Source organism: Myotis brandtii, unplaced genomic scaffold, assembly GCF_000412655.1.
Source record: "Myotis brandtii unplaced genomic scaffold, ASM41265v1 scaffold1067, whole genome shotgun sequence".
Taxonomy (NCBI): domain Eukaryota; kingdom Metazoa; phylum Chordata; class Mammalia; order Chiroptera; family Vespertilionidae; genus Myotis; species Myotis brandtii.
In genome coordinates this window covers 1,223,600-1,245,307 of record NW_005353618.1, presented here as the reverse complement: position 1 = coordinate 1,245,307, position 21,708 = coordinate 1,223,600, and the positions used below count along the sequence as shown (strand labels likewise).

The 21,708-nt window shown below is 48.2% G+C and overlaps 1 protein-coding gene across 1 annotated transcript in view; it reads left to right on the top strand.

Moving 5' to 3' along the window:
• LOC102252431 (E3 ubiquitin-protein ligase HECW2) overlaps nt 1-21,708 on the top strand; it is a gene marked incomplete at its 5' end in the record, with an annotated part of 58,580 nt that overhangs the window by 28,586 nt on the left and 8,286 nt on the right. Inside the window, 5 exons of the mRNA XM_005857046.2 lie at nt 3,079-3,208; nt 4,204-4,350; nt 5,187-5,301; nt 8,218-8,303; nt 9,322-9,434. Coding sequence (XP_005857108.2) covers nt 3,079-3,208; nt 4,204-4,350; nt 5,187-5,301; nt 8,218-8,303; nt 9,322-9,434 — 591 coding nt within the window. The remainder of the gene's footprint in view (nt 1-3,078; nt 3,209-4,203; nt 4,351-5,186; nt 5,302-8,217; nt 8,304-9,321; nt 9,435-21,708) is intronic.

Here is a 21,708-nt window from a genome sequence, read left to right as displayed (position 1 = left end):
CAACTGCAGCACTGGAATTCCTGTGGTGGTAATGCTGATTATTAATAGAATAGTTGTGGGTTAGCCTGGGTGACTCATAGTCCTCTATCTGTTATATGATGCACTTTATATTTTGCTTTATGCACACTTTTAACTGCTTGCTCTTAGTCCACATTTCCATTCTCCTTTGTTTTGTTTTTGTCCTATTTTTGTTTGTGTGTTATAGCTGGGCAGTCCTGTATTTTTCCTGCGATCTCCCTCCATGCAAAACGGTACCTTCTGGTGGCAGGGGAAACTTTGGCATTCACAGAACTTTTCTTCATTGTTGTCACAATAAAAGTTTGCAGTTATTGCCAAATGTCAAGCCAGTTTCTGCCCTGTAGTCAGTAGGAGCAATAAAAGTTTGCAGTTATTGCCAAATGTCAAGCCAGACAGTTTCTGCCCTGTAGTCAGTAGGAACTGACAAGGCTGAGCAGGAGCAGGCGCCTGTCTGTGGGGTAGTGGCTCACGCCTGCAAGAGGACAGCACAGATGGTTGGTTCTGTGTAGCTCATTCCCCGTAAACGGAAGCCTAGACCTCAAATGAAAATAAGGTGTGCACAGGGGGCTCGTAAGAGGGTCAGTAGGAAGACGTCTGCCATCTTCCCTGTGGGTATCTGGGCAGATGAAGCCCTGGGCAGCTGGCACTGGGCACCTTCTTCCGTGGTCCCTCAGCTCCTGGTGTATCTTCCCATTTTATGGCTTTATCTCTCATCTTCTCATTTAGGCTTTCGGTGAGAGCAGTCTATACCAACCGTTGGCACACCCTCCACCCACGGTGCCTGGCTTCTTTCCGCCAGTAACCTAGCGAAGCTTTTAAAGAATATTGTTTCGACCTTATCTTAATGGGCCATCAGCTGCTTTTGGTACTGTTGACCATCGCAACCCCCACCCATGTGTCTTGAGTCTGACCTCATGGCATCCATGGCCCTGTCCTCCTTCGCTTTTGTGTCTCCTTGGTGGGCTTCTCCTCTGATTTTCCCTTAAACCTCAGTGTTCCAGAAGCTTCCATTCTTGGCCTTCTCTGTGTGTGTGTGTTCTCATGGGGAAACCTCTTCACCAGTTTCCTCTCCTTCTGATGCTCAAATCAGCACTCTTGGTTTTGATCGCCTTGAGTTATAGGCTGAAGTGGTCAACATGCCACTGAATGTCTCCCATGCATGTCTCTTGGGCACCTCGAAATCAGCATGGCTGAAACGAGACTCCTCACTTTTCCCTGGCCTGAAAGTGTACCCTTTCCCATGTGCCCGGTTACAGTTCATGGTCTCAACAGTCTCAAGTGGCTCTGGTGGGAAATCCGCAGTCACCCTCCATCAGGAAGTAGGAGGTGCCCAACTTCCCCACCTCCCGCCCCATCCCCAGGAGATAGTCCACAGGTCCTTTATGCTGCTTGTTCCTGCTGAACTTGTGGCCTCGGGGATTTTTTGACTGATAGCCCTCAAGACGAATCAGAGTTGACTTGCAACATGAGTTTATTTGCTATCCCTATTTTAGATATCATTCTTTATATACCGCCCCCCCCCAACAAACCCATTTACTGATTTCCGCATTTGTCTCCTAAATACTTTTTAAATTCATCTTCTCTTTTCCATCCTCAATAACTGTGCCCTAATGAAAACCCTTGTCTTATTTTTCCCAGGTGACTATGGTGACGTATAATTGATCCCCACCCTTTTATAATAACCGCACCTCCCCTTGTTCTAAGTAATCCTCCGGACTGCCATTTCCAGAGAAACAATTGAAACTCACATCACACAGCTGACCATGTTATTCCCTAAAGCCTTTCAGTCATTCTGAGTCACCAGGTCCCTTAGAATGGCCCGCTCCCAGCTGCTAGCCTCAATCCCTGGACATTCCGTCTAGCGGGTCACTCTCTGGTCCTGCCAGGATGCTGGAGTATTCTGCATACTCCTTGCCTTTATGATTTGTTCATGTTGTTCTGCTTTTTTCCTTTTTCTTCCCCCCTAATTCTCCTCTTCACCCATCCCCTTCACCTCTCTAGCTTTTGAACATCCTGCAAAATTTATCACAGGTATCATCTATACCAGAAAGCTCTCCCTGAATCTCTAGGTCGAAGTACATGTCCTTCATGTTTGCTGTGAGAGCTCTCTGTAGCTACCTTACCTTCTTTTTTTTTCTAATGGGAGTGTAACATACCTATACACCATTGCACAAATTATAAGTGTTACCCACCCTGGGCTATCACTAATCACCTTATATTAACTCATCAATTTGTGTGCCTGTCTCCCCGGCTAGACCATTATCTCCTGGAGGTCAATTAGTGTTTAACAAGTAGCTATTAAGAGATCTGGAACATAGCTGAAGCCTACGAAATGTTTAGACTGAACCAAACAGCCTGACCTTTGAAATTGGGCTGACGGGAGGGAATTTCAAAACAACTGAAGCAAATCAAATGTTACCACCTTCCATTTCCATAATAGTTACTCCACCTCCTGTAGATCCTCTCTCAGCAGGAAAAAAAGAGGAGAGAGCTATAGAAAACCCTTATAATTATATAGAGAGAGACTCTGGGGCTTGCTGTTTTCAGAATCATGGAAAAAGTGAGAACCATGAAGAAAAAGGGGATGTATGTAAACGTGGACCATATCTGGTCTTTAGGGGGGAAAGCTCAAGTGCATTATAGAAACATACGAAGAATTTCTAATTAGGACAACACTGTATAAGACAGCGTAACATAGCCAAAGGGCACTGGACCCAAGTTGTCAGCCCGAGTTCCAGTCTCTTCTGGGGCACGAGTTGTGGGTGACTGTGCCGATGGCCGTCACTCATTGCACCTCCAACTCTCTCCGTCTCTGAAAGGTCAGACTGGGTGATTCCTAAGATGTGTTATAAACATCCAGGATGTTAAAATTGTATAACAAATTTCTAACTGATTTCACGGATTTGGCTACTGCCTTTGACTAATAAGTACATTTCAGAAACCAGCGCCTATTGTGTTGACCTTGTTCTTGTCTTTAACTCTTCGTTTCTTTCCTTGTGACTCTGGGTCTTTGCTGTTCGCTGTGCCCACGTGTTTATTCGCGTCTGTGTGTCATCCTAGTCTGTGTGACCTGAGTGACCTCGAGTACCTGGATGAAGAGTTCCACCAGAGCCTGCAGTGGATGAAGGACAATGACATCCATGACATCCTGGACCTCACCTTCACTGTGAACGAAGAAGTCTTCGGGCAGGTCTGTGGGTGTGCACAGCTGGTGTCTCAGTGTGGTGACTGGAGGCGGCTGTTTGGTGAAGAATGACTTAGTGGCTAAGATCAGATGCTTATTTACTTATGTCTTGCTGGGTGGTTTAAACCCAGGTTTGTGTACAGTTACAATCATCGTGGTGGCAAAGATGATTCTAATCCAACTGCGGATGAAGGTGTTCTAGTGTACAGAGTGTGACAGCTATTGTGTGTTGTAAGCAATCTTCTTTTTATTTCCAACTAAAATATCCATGTAAGGCATTAGAATGTGCCTTAAACACAATGTTTAAAAGTCCATGCTACCCCAGAGTTGAATGTTGAATTACTTAATTGGCACTTGGATTTAACTCTCATTCATATTTCAGGACTGAAATGGATTATTCGAAGCTGAGGGAAAGTAAACAATATTTTAGTGAAGGTTTGAAAATATTGACCAACCAATGTTGATTTTTTTTTACAAAGTGTATGGAAGGGTTGCTTGCGTAAAATATTTCTTTCAGAAATTATATAATAGTTCATAAATAATAATCTTATTTAGACATTAATATTTGGTTGCTTTTCTGAATTTCGTGTTTTGGAAAAGAAGTTTTCAATTTAATATTCACTTGAATGTAATTCTGTTTCCTTAATGTCAGTCTTTACTTAAATATGGGCTTCCTATGTGTGGTTGATTCAGAACCCTAAAGGAATTTGAGAAAATGCGTTTTTGTCAAATATCCAACTAGCAGTGGCCCAGAACCTGGAACCAGTTTATCGTCATTTAAAAGGCTTATCTGTTTAGTCAGGATTTTTAAAACTTAACCTTCACCACTGGCAATACATACATTTTAACCACGGAGGCTCTTGGACACCCGCTCAATGCCCAGTGTTACTGAGCCGAGGCGTGAGCGTGGGCCCCGGGCGCCCCTCGCACCTGCTTGCGGGACAGCGTTCTCACCCCCTCGAGGGCTTGCTTCATTGTCAGCCCTCTTGTGTTGACCCCAGATCACGGAGCGCGAGCTGAAGCCCGGGGGTGCCAACATCCCGGTCACAGAGAAGAACAAGAAGGAGTACATCGAGAGGATGGTGAAGTGGCGGATCGAGCGCGGCGTGGTGCAGCAGACGGAGAGCTTGGTGCGCGGCTTCTACGAGGTGCGGCGCCAGCGGGGCGGGGGCAGTGGTCCTCGGGCCCATGTCCATCCACTGTGCTTCCCCTGTGTGCTCCACTTATGGCTGCTCTTTCCATGTAAAATGTCCAGTGTTTTGTCCTGTGTGTTTCAAGAGCACACACAGAAAGCTTCACGCCTGTGACAAGAGAGCATTGACATAAAACGACCTGAATTCAAACAGTTCAGAGGCCACTGGTAACATTTAAGTCATGCGTCTCGCATGATGGATGCAGACAGTCACATCTCATGCTCCACATGTGAAATCTTGAATCAGAGGGTCTGCACAGGCGTTACAAGGATCCAGTATCCGTGCGACTTCTTCCGTAGGAGCACTGGATCTTTTTATTTAAAAAAAATATATATATTTATTGATTTCAGAGAGGAAGGGAGAGGGAAAGAGAGATGGAAACATCAGTGATGTGAGAGAATCATGGATACCCCCCACTGGGGACCGAGCCCACAACCCGGGCATGTGGCCTGACTGGGAATCGAACTGTGACCTCCTGGTTCTTAGGTCGACGCTCAACCACTGAGTCATGCTGGGTGGACAGCACTATATCTTTTTTAGAAAAGAAAAACAACTAGATTAATCAGTGCTCAATCATAAAACAGAAATTCTGCCGAGAGCCATCTCATCGACCTTGTACTAAAAATACCTTATATGTGTGTCGAGAGCTTTGCCATTTTTTTAAAGCGCCTACAGGGTATATCCATCATATTCCCCAAACTCCATGTGCCCTCCTTTCCTGACGAGGCTTAGTGATCTCTGGGCTTCCTCCGGGTGCCTGAGCCATGCCCTGTATTCTTGCTGTCCCATAGGTGGTGGATGCCAGACTGGTCTCTGTGTTCGATGCGAGGGAACTAGAGCTGGTCATCGCGGGCACCGCCGAAATAGACCTGAGTGACTGGAGAAACAACACCGAGTACAGAGGAGGTAATGCTGGCCTTGAGGGTGGCTGGGTTCTAAGCTGGATAGTAAAGGGAGGCAGAAGGCTTGGCTGCTGGTTCGAATCCAGGGCAGCAAGGACACTTGTACCCTAATCATAGGTCTGGCGCCTCTCCTTTGAGACCTTGGGCTAGGGACAGTCCCTTCTCTCCCTAGTTACCGCACCTGCCCAGGGGAGGAAGGCCTGCTTACACACCATCGCAGGATGTCATAACGCTTCATTGTGGGTGAGGAAATGTGCCCATCAGAGCACTAATTAGTTGCTTTATGGTGTTGGTAGGGAAGCAGCAGGGAGCTGGCTCAGACTCCGCCTGTAGTCTCCCTTCGCTCTAAAACTCTGAGAGGCCCACCCTCTGGACTTCCTAGTAAGCAAACGTGTTCCTACGTTTCACTGACCGGCTCAGCAGTTGTACTTCACAGTGGAAACACGTGAATGGAACAGGACGTGCTTCTCAAAGTTCAAGTGGTTTACTGAACAGGCCCTTCCCCCGTCAGGCCTTACGTCCACTGACAAGGAAACTGCTGGAAGGGTAGCTAAACACTGCCCTCCAGGAACCGCCACCAAACGGGAAGCGCTAGCGGTGGCGTTTGTATAGAGCAGTGCAAATCCTCAGTTAGTAACTGGGAGCGCAGCCATCGAAGTTGGATGCTGAATCCATATACTTTGAAAGGACCGGATGGTAGCCCAGAGCTACAGTTGGCTCCAATGAGTTTAAGCAAAGGAAGAGTACAGTTCCTGAAATTGCATTATTACAAAGCCCTTGGGAAGTTGTGACAAGTAGCAGTTGTTTTTGTGTAGGTTTTGGTTTTGGTTTCTTCCCTCAGAAGAAACCAAATGTGAGAGGTGAGCACTAGTTCTGAGCTTGGAGCGTGAAACAGACAAACTTGAAGTCACTGAATTCATCCCCGAACAGTTCTCTCGCTACCTGTAAATTGAAACAGAAATTCAAAAAACAATGTTAAAAGTTCGGAGTAAAACCTAACTTGACATTTGCTAAATGGCTTTGGCTTTTGCTTTTGCCTGTGCGTGGCTCTTCCGGCTCGTGCTGTTGCCGGGGGGCCGTCTGCTGGCCCATTTTCTCTGCAAGGAGGCGTTCAGTTGCAGTTTCCGTTGCTGCTCTTTCTGCAGTTCAGCTGCCATAGCGAGTCTTGTCCATCGGCCCACAGTACAATCCACAGATGGCCTTGCTTACTCTAACTCAGTTAACCAAATACGCTCACTAACTAGAACACAGTTTCTCCAACGTCTGCATAACTTGCACGTTACCATAAACAGTACCAGCTCATTTCCCCCACCCCAGGCGATTCTGCTAGCAGTGCCATTCACCCCGTCAGCCACTCTTGTATTTATACAGAATAAACTTTGATTCACAGTGTATGACTCATCGAGTACCTATTCCTATGACTGTTGTAGAGCTTATCAGATGAACGCCTGGGGAGGAGCGTGCTGAGGGGTGGGGCACCCAGCTGCCATGCCAGCTAGCCCAGCTCCGTGGCACTGAGAAGAGGGGCTCCCTGCCCCTCGCCACATGTCCGTGAGGCAGCTGTTCGTGGGGGTACGATGAGGCACTTCTCCTCCTCCTCCACACGGCTTGGCACACACAGCAAAGGAGAGGCAGCAAAGGGCCGATGCATGGGGTCAGAGAACGTCAAGGCTGTAAATCAAGAGCCAGTGCACTGCTTTGTAGACGGGGAAACTGTTTGCTCAGCACCGAAGAGCTGGCCCTGCGTCCCCACGCCCAGCCTGGTTTATTGGCCCTTCGCTTGGATCCTCTCTTACTCTCACTGCTCGAAGAGGAAGCAGGAAGGAAGGATCCCAGATCCCAGATACTGCAACACGGGGACCATACTTCCTCCAACCCAGAATTCCCGTGGCTTGATGCACACTGATGGATGGTGTCAGTTAACTGGTTTGAACTGCTAACTGAACCTTAATCTCTGAGCCGTGTCTCTGAGGGTAATTTTTCTTTATTGAAAGGACTGGCATCTACAACCACTTCCTTAATCTACCCATGGGCTGACACGTTTAACGTTCTATTAAATTCTACTTAAGGATGGAATAAAAGTAACATTTAGGTTGAAGGTTATTGGGGATTTATTCATTGAAGAAATTAAAGTTGTACAATTCCTTCTCCTTTTCTATTACTAAAAAGTAATTTGATTAAACAATATGAATGTTATATGTAGTTTTAAAATATTTTGCAGTTATGTACTAATTTGTATAATTGTTGTTTTTTAAAATAAGTTTTTATTGATTTAAGAGAGAGAGGAAGGAAGAGAGAGAGAGAAACATCGATGAGAGAGAAACATGAACATCGATCGGCTGCCTCCTGCGCGATCCCTGGCCACACCTCCCACCAGGGATTGAACCCGCAAGCCAGGCATGTGCCCTGACCAGGAATCGAACCGGTGACTGCGTGGTGCATGGGTCCACGCTCAACCACTGAGCCACACTGGCCAGGCAGTATAATTATTTGATTAATGTGTCTCTCCTTTCCCAGAAGCCCTGTGAGGGTCTGATTTCTTGGCCACTGTACCCCCAAGCTTCATACAACACTTGGCATAGTGACCCTCACAAATTATTTCTTAAATGAATGGCCCAAAGAGTTAAGCATTTCTAGTCACAGCGATTATGTTCTTCAGAAGCAATAGGGTTAACATCCCTCATTTTTTATTCTTCTCTCCACTCGCTGTATTTGGTGACACTACAAGGAAACACGGCCTCTCGCTGTCACTCAGTGCTCATACAATCATGTTTACGGTGTTCTCCTTAGTCTTAAATTATCGATGACCTTTAAAGAGTCCAAGACGATGACATGTGTCTGGGGGTCCTTTGTCAGTGTGTCGTGGTGGCTTACGATAGAAAAGCCAAAGTAACACAGGCTTTTGTGATTGGTTCGCTAGGGTATCACGACAATCACATTGTTATTCGGTGGTTCTGGGCTGCGGTGGAGAGATTCAACAATGAACAACGCCTGCGGTTGTTACAGGTAAGATGCCATTGGTTCATCTTTTTAACGCATGAGTAGAATTATTGTTGGAATTGCGTGTTTTTAACACTTGCTAAGGACACACAATAAATCCATCCCCGGTTTATGTACCAATGTGGGGTGCACGGTTTCCAGACTCTTTGGATGGCACAGTCCTTTGGCTCCATCACTGGGCACCACGGCCCCAGCCAAGTCCAAGCCTTTTATGAGGGAGGCGAGGAAGTACCACCTCCCGTGCAGGGACCCAGGGACGGCCTCTGCCTTCAGGGCAGCGTGGCCCTTTCAGAGAGAGTCCCGGGCCCTCTGCAGCCCAGCACCCTGAGCCACGGGTGCTCTCCGCTCGGTCCCTTAAGAAGTGACCCAGTTCCTTGATAAAGAGCCCTTTCTTTGCCTCCTTCTACCTTTCAACAAATTAGAGAGAACAATGCAGTTGAAGGATGCTGGGAAAACGAACTCATTTTCTTGTGGTGTTTATAGTCACCCGGGCAGTTGCTGGTGGGTTGCAGCTAAAGGGACATCGAACACGAGGAAGCCTTCTGGATGCTCAGACGGAGCCTTACCCGTAGGCGGGGTCTTAGCTGCTCTGCATCAAGGACCTGCCCCTCATGTTTGCAGGCCCAGACATTCTTTTTTTTTTCCTTTCATCATCATTTTTTAAAAATCCACCACGAGCTGATGAGGGGCTGATGCTCAATAGACTTAGGCTAATTGATGCACCCACTTTATTCACGTGTAGTGGGAACCACCCCTGGTGTAGGCTCCCGAGCTGGTCAGCGGTACAGAGGCTTTCTCTTCTCAGGCCCCCACACCTTTCCCTTTACAAGGCCCCGTCCTTCCTCGGTTCTGTGTCAGGTGCTCGGGGATGGCCGGTGCCCGGCATAAGCGTTGTCCCCAGCGTCCCCAGCGGCGGGGAGGGCGGTGTGCTGCTTCTCCGGGAGCTGTGCCTGTGGGTGATGCCGGCCTTCCTGGACCGCTGGTCGCTGGGCCTCACCTCCTCCTCCTGTTTTCTCGTCGGTAGTTTGTGACGGGCACGTCCAGCATTCCCTACGAAGGCTTCGCTTCTCTCCGAGGAAGCAATGGCCCCAGAAGGTTCTGTGTGGAAAAGTGGGGGAAAATCACCGCGCTTCCCAGGTAAAGTGGCAACAATAATTCTTTACTGTCCCCACATTGCTCTAGGAAGTTATGTATCTGTACATATATGTGTGTGTGTGTGTGTGTGTACATATATATATTAGTGACTCTTTTATGTTAAAAGTGTGGGAGAGTGGACAAGCTTTTAGAATAAGCTTATTTCATTTGCTGATTTATCTTTCTAAATGAGGGGGGAAAAGATCTTCCTGGTCATAGTTAACATACATAAACATATAGCTTAAAATGTAAAATGCAACAAGACCAAAGCATCTGTTAGCTTTATCAAAGCCACGTTGGTCATCATTACGATTGTGGCTCTAACTTAGATGCTTCCAGAAACTCTGGTGTGAAGTTTATATTAATGACTAGTTAGAATCCCTTCACGCAGAATCACCGTGGTGGTTTCTGCAGAATATTAAATCATGTGACTGTGCTGTATGGCTCGGTAGCTTCCGTTGTCCATGCCTTAATTCCGCGGGAATGCTCTCTGCGTTGCACTCTCATTCATAACAAGATGACATTTCCTTCGCATGGAAAAAGGGGCTTCACTGTTGCTACTAATATGTGTAAGGGTCTTACCTTTCCGCCGTAAAGGTACGGCACTGTTTATGAACCAGAAAGCGTTTGGAGTTGAATGGCAGTAACTGGAGCAGAAGAACCAGAGGGAGCCAGTGAATGAGGGCAGATGGAGGAGTCAGTGTTAGGCCTTCTTTCTCCGATCGGCGGTGATAATGTAGAGTTTTTGAGGTAAAAAGGACCTCAGATTGCCTCTCATTTTACTGCCAATAAGCCTGCACTCTAGAGAGGCTGAGCGATCTTCCCACGAGTTCATCCTCAGTTTCCTCTAAGCACAAATGACTTTAAGAAACCTGTTCACAAGACTTTCTTCTTGGCAACTGCAAAACGCTGGTTTTTGAGAATCATGCTCCAGGCATCACACCTGAGAAACGGATGCTGAAGACACAGATGCAGAGAGCGATGCATTGTGGGAGCCCGGGGCTGCCCTAGCCTCCTCCGCCATCCTGGTGCACCTCAGCCTGTGAGCAGAGGCGCTGCACTGAGACGCCCAGGTACCACCTGGTGTACCCAAACACCTGGATACCAGTACCACCTGGCACACCTGGCGTTCCACTCTCAGCAGCCTGTAGTTCCATTATTTAAAGGATTATTCTATTTTATTTGTGCCTGAGTTGTGTCCTTTTCCCGCTTAAACTCATGTTTGTATCTAAAACCAGATACACACACAATAGATAGAGTGATAGATGATAGATAGATAGATAGATAGATAGATAGATGATAGATAGATAGATAGATAGATAGATAGATAGATGATAGATAGAGGGATGATAGATAGATAGATAGATAGATAGATAGATAGATAGATAGATGATAGATAGATGGATGCAGATACCAAGTAGGGCCTTTCACCCTGTGGAGAAGCTCAGGCCTGGGCACCAAGGAGGCAGGAAAGGGCAGAGCAATTGTGTCCCTTTCTCGCGAGGTCTGTTTCTGCGAAGATTTGCTTCTGGAAAGCAGGTGGGACAACCTGTTACAAGAAGTAGACGGATGGCTTGTTCACCTTGAATCGCTGCAGCTTCCACCACACCTGGTGAGCCGAGAGGCAGCCTGGGACAGACATGCGGCTGTAGCTCCAGGGCCTGGGCTCTGTCCCAGGGCCTCCGTGCCCCAGGGAGTCCTGGAGAAGTTGCTCAATCCCCCTGAGCCTGTTTCCTCATCTTCCCTGGAGGCTGGTCATTCTGAGGATTGAATGAAATCCTTCTCTAAAGCATGTGCTGCCGGTCCTGGCCCCGATGAGCATCCGGTCAATGGCTGGCGGCTGCCATCACGGTTTCTGTGCCATCACCTGTCACGTGTATCAGGCAGGAGAGGTTGGGAGAAGCCCAGGGTGGGGAGTGAGAAGACCTGGTTCTAGTCCCCCTTCTGCCACCACCTGACTCTGGGGTCTAGAAGATCTCTTGCTCCCTGGACCTCAGTTTCCTCACCTGTAAAAGGGGGTTAAGCCCTATCGGGTTTGGCTCAGTGGATAGAGCATTGGCCTTCGGACTAAAGGGTCCAGGGTTCAATTCCAGTCAAGGGCACATGCCCAGGTTGTGGGCTCCAGCCCCAGTAGGGGGCGTGCAGGAGGCAGCTGATCAATGATTCTCTCTCATCATTGATGTTTTTATCTCTCTCTCCCTCCCTCTCCCTTCCTCTTTGAAATCAATAAAAACACATTAAAAAATAACTTAAAAAAATTGAAAGGGGATTAATGTCAGTGCCTACCTCAAAGGGATCTGAGGACTAAGTTAATTCTTTTTTTAATGTCAATATTTTATTTATTGCCAAAACAGAATTTATTGTGTGGGGGAGGGGAGGTGGAGGTGGCATATGAGGTTTGGTTGAGCAAGAAGAAACGCCAGCAGACGGTGGAAGACTCTCGGAGGTCGGGCTGGAGTCGCCTTGTCACTTCCCCCGGGAGCTCCAGGAAGTCTGTGCTGACTCATGGGCAGTGCTGTTGCCGACACACAGTTGGGCAATCAACGGTGTTTCTTCCTTTCTTTGTTATGAATGCAGGCTGGTTCTAGATTCTTAGTTTCACCCAGATTATAAAATTGCATAAAGAACGATGATCTGAGACACAGCAGGAAGGCAGTCTGGGTTCCTACTTGGTCTACAAGAAGCTCCAACTTTTCAGGTCCTCGAGGAGGAAAGAGCTGCGTGGCTGTCGTACTGCACACTAGTCTACGTACAGAACCCAGCGCACAGGCATGGCTGCTGACCTAAGCCCACCGATGCACTGGCTCTGTGATCCTGAGCAAGGGTCTAGGGGTCTCCCCCCAACCCCCCCCCCATGAAGAGTAGGAATAGCAATGCTCTGCTCAGGGTACTTGTGATGAGTGGGTCATGTGTATACCCATCCTCAGGGGTAGTAGGTCGTCTTTGATCTTTCTCACCCTTTATTCTGAATCTTCTCTAAGATTCAGAATGTGCTCCACAGGAAAAGTACATTTGGAAAAAAAATAAAAGGAAGAGCCTCTTTACCAGCAGTGATTTCTGCGCCGATCACAGTGTCATCGCCTTTATGCAATGTGGGGTGTTGCCGGTGTGAAAGGGCCTGTAAGCTTGGTCTAAAGGGATCGTCCTGTATGGGGAGCCCGTTCCTCCCACGACCAGAACAGAGGCACCCAAGCATTTCCCATGCATTTTCCCGATAGATTTCAGGTGCAGGATTGCAGAGCTGGTTTGTCTCAAGCTGGTCAACCCCAACGTGGTATTTCTTTTACTTGTTAGTGAGATGATGTTTATTTAAAAGGTACAGAATGGGGGGATGTCCTTGTTGCTCAAACAGTCGATTCTCTGAGAGGTCTGGCATCATCTCGGGTCGGGCACGGGAGGCTGTGCCCTGGAAAGCCGGGGGGGCTGTCAGGGGCGGGGGCGGGCAGCCCTGGCAAACTGCAGGGCTTCAGTCTTTCTAGAACAAATGAGTCCCCTCTTCTCTCAGGCTTCCTCGCCTGGCTTTTCGGTGGCGGTAAATACAGCCCTGCTCCCCAGGGGTCCGAGGAACGTCCAAGTGCACGCGGTGGTCTCTGAAGCCAGTGGCGTGGCATCCTGGCTCCTCTCTCTGTGGGAGGAGAGGGCCTGGAGCCCCGATGATGAATGGCGAGCGAGGCATCCGGCTGTCTCCACAGAGGCTCCTACCACACACACTGCGCGTCCTGGGCCTGCGGTTGGCAGCTGGCTCTGTGCTTTGCATTTCCGGAGATTTCCTGTCCCCGGGGTTCTGATGGGCTTTGGGTGCAGTAAATTCACGTCAGGGCAGTTGCCCTTAAACACCCTGAGAAGCAGGCGGCTGGCGGGCCAGCCTGGACGGTGCGGGCCAGCCCCCCACAGCCTGGTGTGGAGCTGGTGTGCTGGTCTCTGAAGCCCTTGCCCAGGAGGAAGGCAGACGAGCCGAGAGCTTCCATCCTGATATTGTCCTCACCCACGTGCGCGTGGGTTTGGCCAGAGTGGGAAGCATGCGTTTTTCAATGGCTGAGTCTGGAGGTTAATGTGAATAAAATGCTGACCCAGATGAAGAAATCAGAAGCTCCAGTTCATTATGAAGTGGGTAACTCAGGGAGGTGGTTTTTCTGGTGGAATAGAACTTAAAAAGATCAAATTATCTTTGAAAGATAAAAGGCAACTTTTTTTTTCATTTTTAAAGCTCTGCTTTTTGTTCTTATGAAAAGGAAACTGTTCACCAAAACATGCCAAGAAGTTAAATATCTATAAAATCCACGACTGAGAGAACTGCTAAACATTTTGAAGTGTATGTTCGCACTCATTTCTATACACACACAATTAAAACCAAAAATACGGTCACACGCATATACTGTTTGTAACCTCTTCTTGTTTACCAGGTATCACTGATCATGAGCATCTTTCCATGTCATTAACTATTGCTCTGCATCATCAATAATTCAGGTTTTTCCTCCTCAGTGCAGAGAGCGTGGTTGCCGACAAAGTGAGCTGCCGGCTGGGACATGGGAAACTGACTGAGGAGCCTGTAATATGGCGCCACTTTCTTCAGTTAAAAGTGTCTCAGAACAAGGGGTGGGCACTGGAAGGACCCCTTGGTGCCCCGTCTTTTCTGTATTTGCCTTGAGGCACCCCCCCAGGGCTCCCCAGTCCTCACCACCCGCTGGTCAGCTGAGGTGCCTTGTGGTCTGAGCAGAAATTGGCAGGAGATTCTCATATATAGTCGGTTCCGAAGTTTAATCTCTGACGTGAGGTCCTCTTCCACTCCTGTCCCCTCGTCCCTCTCATTCCGTTCTTACTGTCGGACAAGAATATTTTAGGTTTTTACTTTATTCTGTGTGCTAGCAAAAAGGTGTCCGCGATGTCTAGTAATAGCACGTCATTAACCATCCTCAGGTGCCCTGTACCTTTTGGACTGGTCTTTACTTTGGGAAGCGGGTAACATGGTCACAAAAACATACTGTGTCTGAAAAGGGACTCTTCGGCCATTCATGTAAAAAGTAGGGCTACGGAACTAATTTGTGGTTATGTAACGGAATGAAAGAAATCTGAATTGCTGCGAGACACAGAGAGTAGGACAATCCATGTCAAGAGGACGAGTGGCCCTTGGGGGCTGTCCCACAAGTCATCCTTCCAAGTGTACATTTGTGAGGGACAGACAGGACCGCTCTTAAGGAGTGGTGACCCCCCTTTCCTTGGCTCAAGGGCAAAATCTAGGTTGGGTTCATCTCTCCCCACCACCCCCGTCCATGCCTCAGCACCTCCCACCTGGACCATGCAGCACCTGCTGCCTAAACGTCGCCTCTGTTCGTGCATCCTGAGTTCCTTCTGCGCTCAGCAGAGTGATCTGAAGTCTCAAGGTCACTCCCTCCCCTGCTTACACCTTCCAGACTCCTCGCTAAAGATTACCACCTGGTAGGCGGCCTGGTCTGGCCTACACTCCAGCCTCAATATATATATACTCTCCCTTCGCCCGCGACAGCCAGCAGCCTCTTTCAGAATGTGCCAAACTGGATTCTTCCCCAAGACTTGAACTTGATGCACGAACTCTTCCTGCCGGTTCTTTACTGGCAGCTCTTTCTCATCCCCAAGGTCTCAGCTCGGACGCGATCTGCTCAGAGGGGTCCTCCAGGCTCCTGACCCAAGTGCACCTGTTGCTCTGCCACACCTCGTGCCTTCAGAGGACCTACCCAATCCAGCCATTGTGTTCAGTGATTGGTTTGCTGTGGACGGCCTATTCCCCGCTAGGATAGAACGCTATGAGATCAAGGACCTTGTCTGAATGGAACGTGGCTTTGCCCCCAGGGCATAGTCCTAGCAAATAATTGGCACTCAGTGAATATTGTTTTCCTTAAATTATTGAATGTTTAAACTGGCGGTGACTCTGGACCACTCCAGACAAGACATACCACAGTCGCTTTGTGTCTCTCTGTCCTCATCTGAACCACTTGGATAGATACTAGTAACCACATCACAAAGTTATTTTAAAGATAAAATGAGATCACACATGCGAAGTGCGTACAATGATGCCTAACGCATCATGCAATAAACGTAGCCCGTATTATCGTTCCTAATCCCGAGCCTTCAGAGCTGGCGTGGCATTCCACAACCTTTGGGTGTGTAAGCAACGTGCTGTCCCCCCCCCCGGGGTGTTTCTGTTTTGTTGGGACTTCCAGGGGTGCTCAGCCTGGAACAGCTCCTTACGGGGCTGCTTCTATTGGCTTTAATTTCTTACGGTTAAAAAGTATATACTCTTCATCTTTCCCAGGACCACCCACAGGTGAAGAAGCTACCTGCTTATAAGAAATTAGAGGCCCAGTGCATGAAATTCGTGCACAGGTAGGGTCCCTAGCGGCTACCGGCCAGGGCCTTCCTTCGTTCCGCGCCGCCCCCTAGTTGTCAGCACATAAAATTCGTGCACAGGTAGGGTCCCTAGCGGCTACCGGCTGCCGGCCAGGGCCTTCCTTCGTTCCGCGCTTCCCCCTAGTGGTCAGCGCACGTCATAGTGAGCGATCAAACTCCTGGTCGGTCGAACTCCCTAGGGGACACTTTGCATTATATATATCATCATCTCCTGGTCGGTCAAACTCCCAAGGGGACACTTTGCATTATATATATTATCATATATATATGATAGCTTGAAAACTTTCTTCTCCTAGTTATTCCTGGATGCAGGAATTCCCATGCTGGGAACACCCCCCCACTTTATTTATAGGCCCTGGTGCCTTTTAGCCAAGGTGACCTAATGAGGCCTTAAAATAAGACATTAATTCTAATTGGAACTATTAAGGGCGCTAACAAGCCTTGAGGTATTCGTCGTGCATTTACTGTGTGCAGAATCCTCGTGTGGGAGATGCACGCTGGTCTCTGTCCATGTGGACCACAGAGGGAGGAGGAATGGATCTTTAAATGAACAGATAACCACAGCCTTGGCACCAAATGGCACATGACAAACTAGTGGGGTAGTAACTGCCGTAGAATTCCTTCCATCGACTCACATTCAGAGGACACCTGGCGAGGGTCGGGGGCTGTGCTGGGCCACCGTGGGTCACACAGAGCTTTGTGCACTGTCTTAGCAGGAATTCCTGCTGTAAATCTCGTGGTCGAAGAAAGTATTAAGGGGGATGGGAGAGAAATTGTGGACATTTAAAAAGTCGTAACCGAGGCTATACCTTTATTTGCGTTCATGAATCTCCTTGGGCTAGCAGAACAATCACCGGGTTACTTGAATGGCCTGTTATCACCGTGCAGCTGGTCACTTTGGATTTCTCATGCTGAATACAAACTCTGAATCCATCATCCACCCCCTCCCCGTTTCCTGTCCTGGTTAATGGCACCTCCGCCATATCGCTGTCCACACCCAGACCCCAGCTCCCGTCCATCCGTGGGATGCGTGGGAAGGCCTTTGCATGGACACCCTTCGCTTCCTGCTGTGGCCCTGCCTCCTCCTCTGGCGTCAGGTCCAGCCTTGGCTCCTGTCACTCAAGCTCTCCTACGTCTCAGGTTTCCCGATGAGGCAATGCTCCCTCACACTTCCCCGGTCCCTGTGTTTCGAACATGCTTCTCCTCCTCGATCCGGAAAAGCCTGCACACCTACAGATGCTTCCCAGCTCGGCCCTGTGGGCTCTGCAGAGCAGACATGAAACGCGCTGTATTGTGATGGATTGTGTGCAGGCCCAGGTGAACCCTGCGGTCGATTAGACGGGGTATCTGTGGTCTCCTGCAGAAAGGCAGCCCTGAGCTAGGGAGGGCTCCCGGTTTGGTGAGAAGAGCCAAAGGGGGGCTGGATTTCAGCACCTGCTCACAGTGGCCAGGTCCCCGAGTACAGAGACGGATGGCATGACATTGAGGGGGTCCCAGCTGTCTGTACAAGTTGCTGCCTGAGTGTAAACTCCTCGTAGGCAGAAACCAGACTGATATCCTCACCTACAGGCGGCAACTCAGTGCCCGGCATGCAGGGTGGGCTCAGTAAGCATTGTTCAATGAACAGAGGAGTGAATGAAGTGGAATGCAAATGGAAAAGTACTTTTTATTCATCACGGCATTTTGTATGGGAACAACAAGCTTTCAGAATATGGAATCTTCAAAAGGGGAAATAATAAAAGAGGTTCTGCAGGTGAGCAGGCGTGGGTGCTGCCTGAGTACCCCGGGCCCTGAATTAGGAGGCTCTGGAGAGCCCAAGGTGAGCCCCCTTTGCCTGCTCCCCTCCGGGCCCACTGGGCTCCTTCCTGGGAGTGCCCTGGCCGTGCAGCTGCAGGCACCCATGGCCGCAGGGGGCAGCCGGGGGTAACACGGATACTTACAATTGTGACTTGACTGGTCAATTGGGTCAGGAATCCTCACATTTCTAGACAAATCTGTATGTTCCAAGATCCCTTAGGAATTTTCCAGAATGCTTTTAATTATTTGATGCAGAGGCAGGAGTAGGAGTAAGGAAACTGAAACTCTGAAGAATTAGGCACCACGCACAACTGAAAAAAAAGAGAATTTTGACAAAACACTTTCTAAATTATATTGCAGATAGAAAGGCTTTATTGCATTCAAATACATCTTAGTTCTAGTACAGCATTTACTGTCCTTTTTTCTCTCTCTCAACTTAAAATCCTGATTATAATTTTTTTGTGTCTTATATTTTGAGTCCTTATAAACTACCAAAAATCACTTCTGAGAAAGTGGGGACTAAATGAATAAGTACAGGGGAAGAGAGAGGGAGGAAGGGAGGGAGGGAGGGAGGTAGAGAGAATAAAAGGGAGGTAGGAACAGACAGGGGGAGAGAGAGGGAGGGAGAGAGGGAGGGAGAGAGAGAGAGAGAGAGAGAGAGAGAGAGAAATGCAGTGAACCAATCTGTGAAACCCTGGTTGTCCTTGTGATACTAGGCCCGCTGGATTTGGGTAACAGACTTGACCATCGATAGGAAAGAAGAGAGGGTACAAATGTGACCTCCTGGTTAACGCTGGAAGAATCCAGAAAGCACCAAGAGATCTGTGAGGCCAGACCCGATGTCTGGGGGGGTTTACATGTTCTCTATGTTGGTGCCACAGGAGCCACAGACGGGCTCAGGCCCGGCCTCCGCGAGTGGCTCTGGCTGCGGAGGACAAAATGAGGTAAACTCATTAGAGCCCGCGCGGGGCCGCCTCGGAGAGATCTGAAAAATGTCCTTTCGTGGAGCCTAACGGGCTGTGTGTTTGCTGCCAATATCAACACAGTCCTGGGGCTCCTGTTCTTTTCTGCTGGAGTTTTCTTGGGACATGAAAGGGGGGCGGTGGGAGGGGGTGTGAAAAGCCTCCGAGGATTGTGTTTTGTTTTGCTTTGTGTTTTTTTTTCCTTCCTGTTTTTGGCTCATACAGCAAGTCGATGGTAAACATTGGGCAATGTGCTTGACCGCACGATTCCTCAATTTCCTCATTAGCAACGCTGTCTTGTTTATGAGGAGTTTTGAAATTCTTTGCAAGTGCACAGAATGCGGTGTGGCAAGCCGGCGCAGATATCTTATTTCCAGCCCACTCGATGCCTCTCCGCAGGGGAGACCACCTGCATCAGGCGCACTTGGAGTGATTGTTCACACGCAGGTCCCTACGCCCACCCCAAACCTTCTGAATTAGCATCTGTGTGTGTGTTGGGGGCGGGGGGTGCGGCCCCAAATCTCCATGGTAAACAAGCTTCCTGGTGATTCTTATCACTCTGAGTAGCTGTTTTCTGGGGAGTCTGAGGTAGAGCTAAGCACCTAAAAATCCCCTGGTATCTCCCAGGGTTTTTTGGATGGACCCCGTGTGGACCATTTTCCCCAGAGCTACTGCGTAGTGGCATTGAGCAATTCATTTAAAGGCCATTTGAAGCTTATTTGGCTAATCCCTGACCTTGAAATGTATGCAATCTGGTAGGAGCTTGAGGACTAGCAGTTCGCTGTCAGGGTGGGGGTGAAATTAACAGGCGTCCAAGAATGAAAGAACTGAGCCAATGAGCATGAGTCTCCCTGCTTCGGGTTTGATGCTGGACTTCCCCTAGGAACCCAAGGCTGAGGTCCCGGTCTTGATTTGGCCACTGACTCAACTTTGACCTTGGGGAAACCATTTAATCTTTCTGCACAGTTTCCCCCTTAACAAGATGTACTTTCTCCATCCTCATGAGACATTTGTCAGGAGGACCTGGTCAGTTTACTCAGAAGGGATGTTTCGTTACGGTAACCGTATGTTCTACAACCAGATGTACATCAGGAGGCAGGGATAGCCTCTGGTCACGGATCAGTAACTGCGAGATTGTCCTGACCGAAGAGGATCAAGAAAGTTGTCCAGTCCCTCCCTTTGTGTTGAGATTGGAAACCTCAGAGAAAAGAGTGCACAGGCTTATGGATTTGTGGGCTAACATAGTAGTGTCTACAAATATAATGCAGGGACGGCAGACACAGGCAGGATTCCTGTTTCTGTGCTCAGGAACCTGGAGAGCGAAAGGCCGCTGTTCACCCCCCAGTTTTGCCTCTGTCTGCCCTGGACGGGTGGGATTCTATTGAATCTCAGGACACCTGCCACCTCTCCTTGGACTTGGAGCTTGAGACCTGTAGGCGTTTTCTGTTGCTGTAGAACACATTACCACACACACAACAGTTCACAACAGCACACAACTATTACCTCACTGCTTCTGTGGCTCAGAAGTCCAGGCGTGGCTTGCTGGGGCCTTTTGCTTAGTGTCTCATGAGGTGGAAATCATTTTGTACAGTAGCCAAAAGATGGAAACAAGCAGATGTTTGTCAACATGTGAATAACAAACTGGCATATACATACAATGGACTGTTCTTTTTAAAAATATTTTTATTGATTTCGGAGAGGAAGGGAGAGGGAGGGAGAAATAGAAACATCAATGATGAGAGAGAACCATTGACCGGCTTCTCCCGCACGCCCCCCACATGGGACCGAGCCCACAACTCTGAGCATGTGCCCTTGACCAGAATCGAACCTGGGACCCTTCAGTCCACAGGCTGATGCTCTATCCCCTGAGCCAAACTGGCCAGGGCTACAATGGACTGTTCTTCAACCTTAGAAAGGAAGGAAATTCTGACCCATGATACAACACGGACCTGGAAACGGATATGCTACATGAAATACGGCAGTCAGAAAGGACAAATAGTGTATGATTCCTCCTATGTGAAGTCCCTAGCGTAGTCACATTCACCAAGACAGGAAGTAGGATGGTGGTGGCAGGGACAGGAGAGGGTGGGAGTTGGTGACCAATGGGCACAAAATTCCAGTTTGGAAAGACGGGAAGATTGAGATGGGTGGTGGCGATGGTTGCAGAAGAAGGTGAATATGCTTAATGCCACAGACTGTGCACTTAACAGTGGTCAACAGGACACATGGAATGTGCCGTATATTTTATCACAAGAAAAAATTTAAAGAAAATGAACACGTAGATCACAAAACAGAAAATGTTACAAGCAGGCTGATCTGGGGGAAGATGCGCAGCCTAGTTGGTAACCAAAGGAAAAAAATTAAAAATTTTATTTAAAAGAAGTACCATCTTGCCCGGCTGGCGTGACTCGGTGGTTGAGCGTCGACCTATGAACCAGGAGGTCACAGTTCAATTCCTGGTTAGGGCATATGCCCAAGTTGCAGGCTTGATCCCTAGTGTGGGGCATGCATGCAGCAGCTGATCAATGATTCTCTCTCATCATTGATATTTGTATCCATCTCTCCTCCCTTCCTCTCTGAAATCAATAAGAATAAAAATATATTCAAAAATAAAAGAAGTACCATCTTTTAGTCTAATGGAATGATGAATGTTATGTGTCTAACACACAATCTGGAATATGATTATAGTCAGAACATATTTCACTTCTCTGCTGCTTCTTCCCCTTCTCCCTAAACAAAGATAAAGTCTTCATTTAATCTTTTTATCCCAGTGTTTTACACAAGTAGACAGGACTGCCTTTTAGAATGCTAGTTCCATTTTTTGAAAGTAAAACCTTTTTCCATGAGGCCCAAGTTGAGGTTCCAGTGTAAAGAAGGTATAAGAATTACATCAAATGCAATCCTGAAATAGTTTATTATATCACAAAAAGGTATTTGGCTGCAAATATTAATTAGATGATTTCCCCTCAAAATGTCCTAGAGTTTGTAATAACAAGAGCTGTAAACTCTGAGCTAGTGCTGTGGCTGTGCCTTAAAACTGGTCTTCTTATAACCAAGCCCCTTTACATTCCTGCTTCTAATAGGCCATGTGGGCACACACCTGCCTTCTTATTTCTTTGTTCTCTCACAATTTC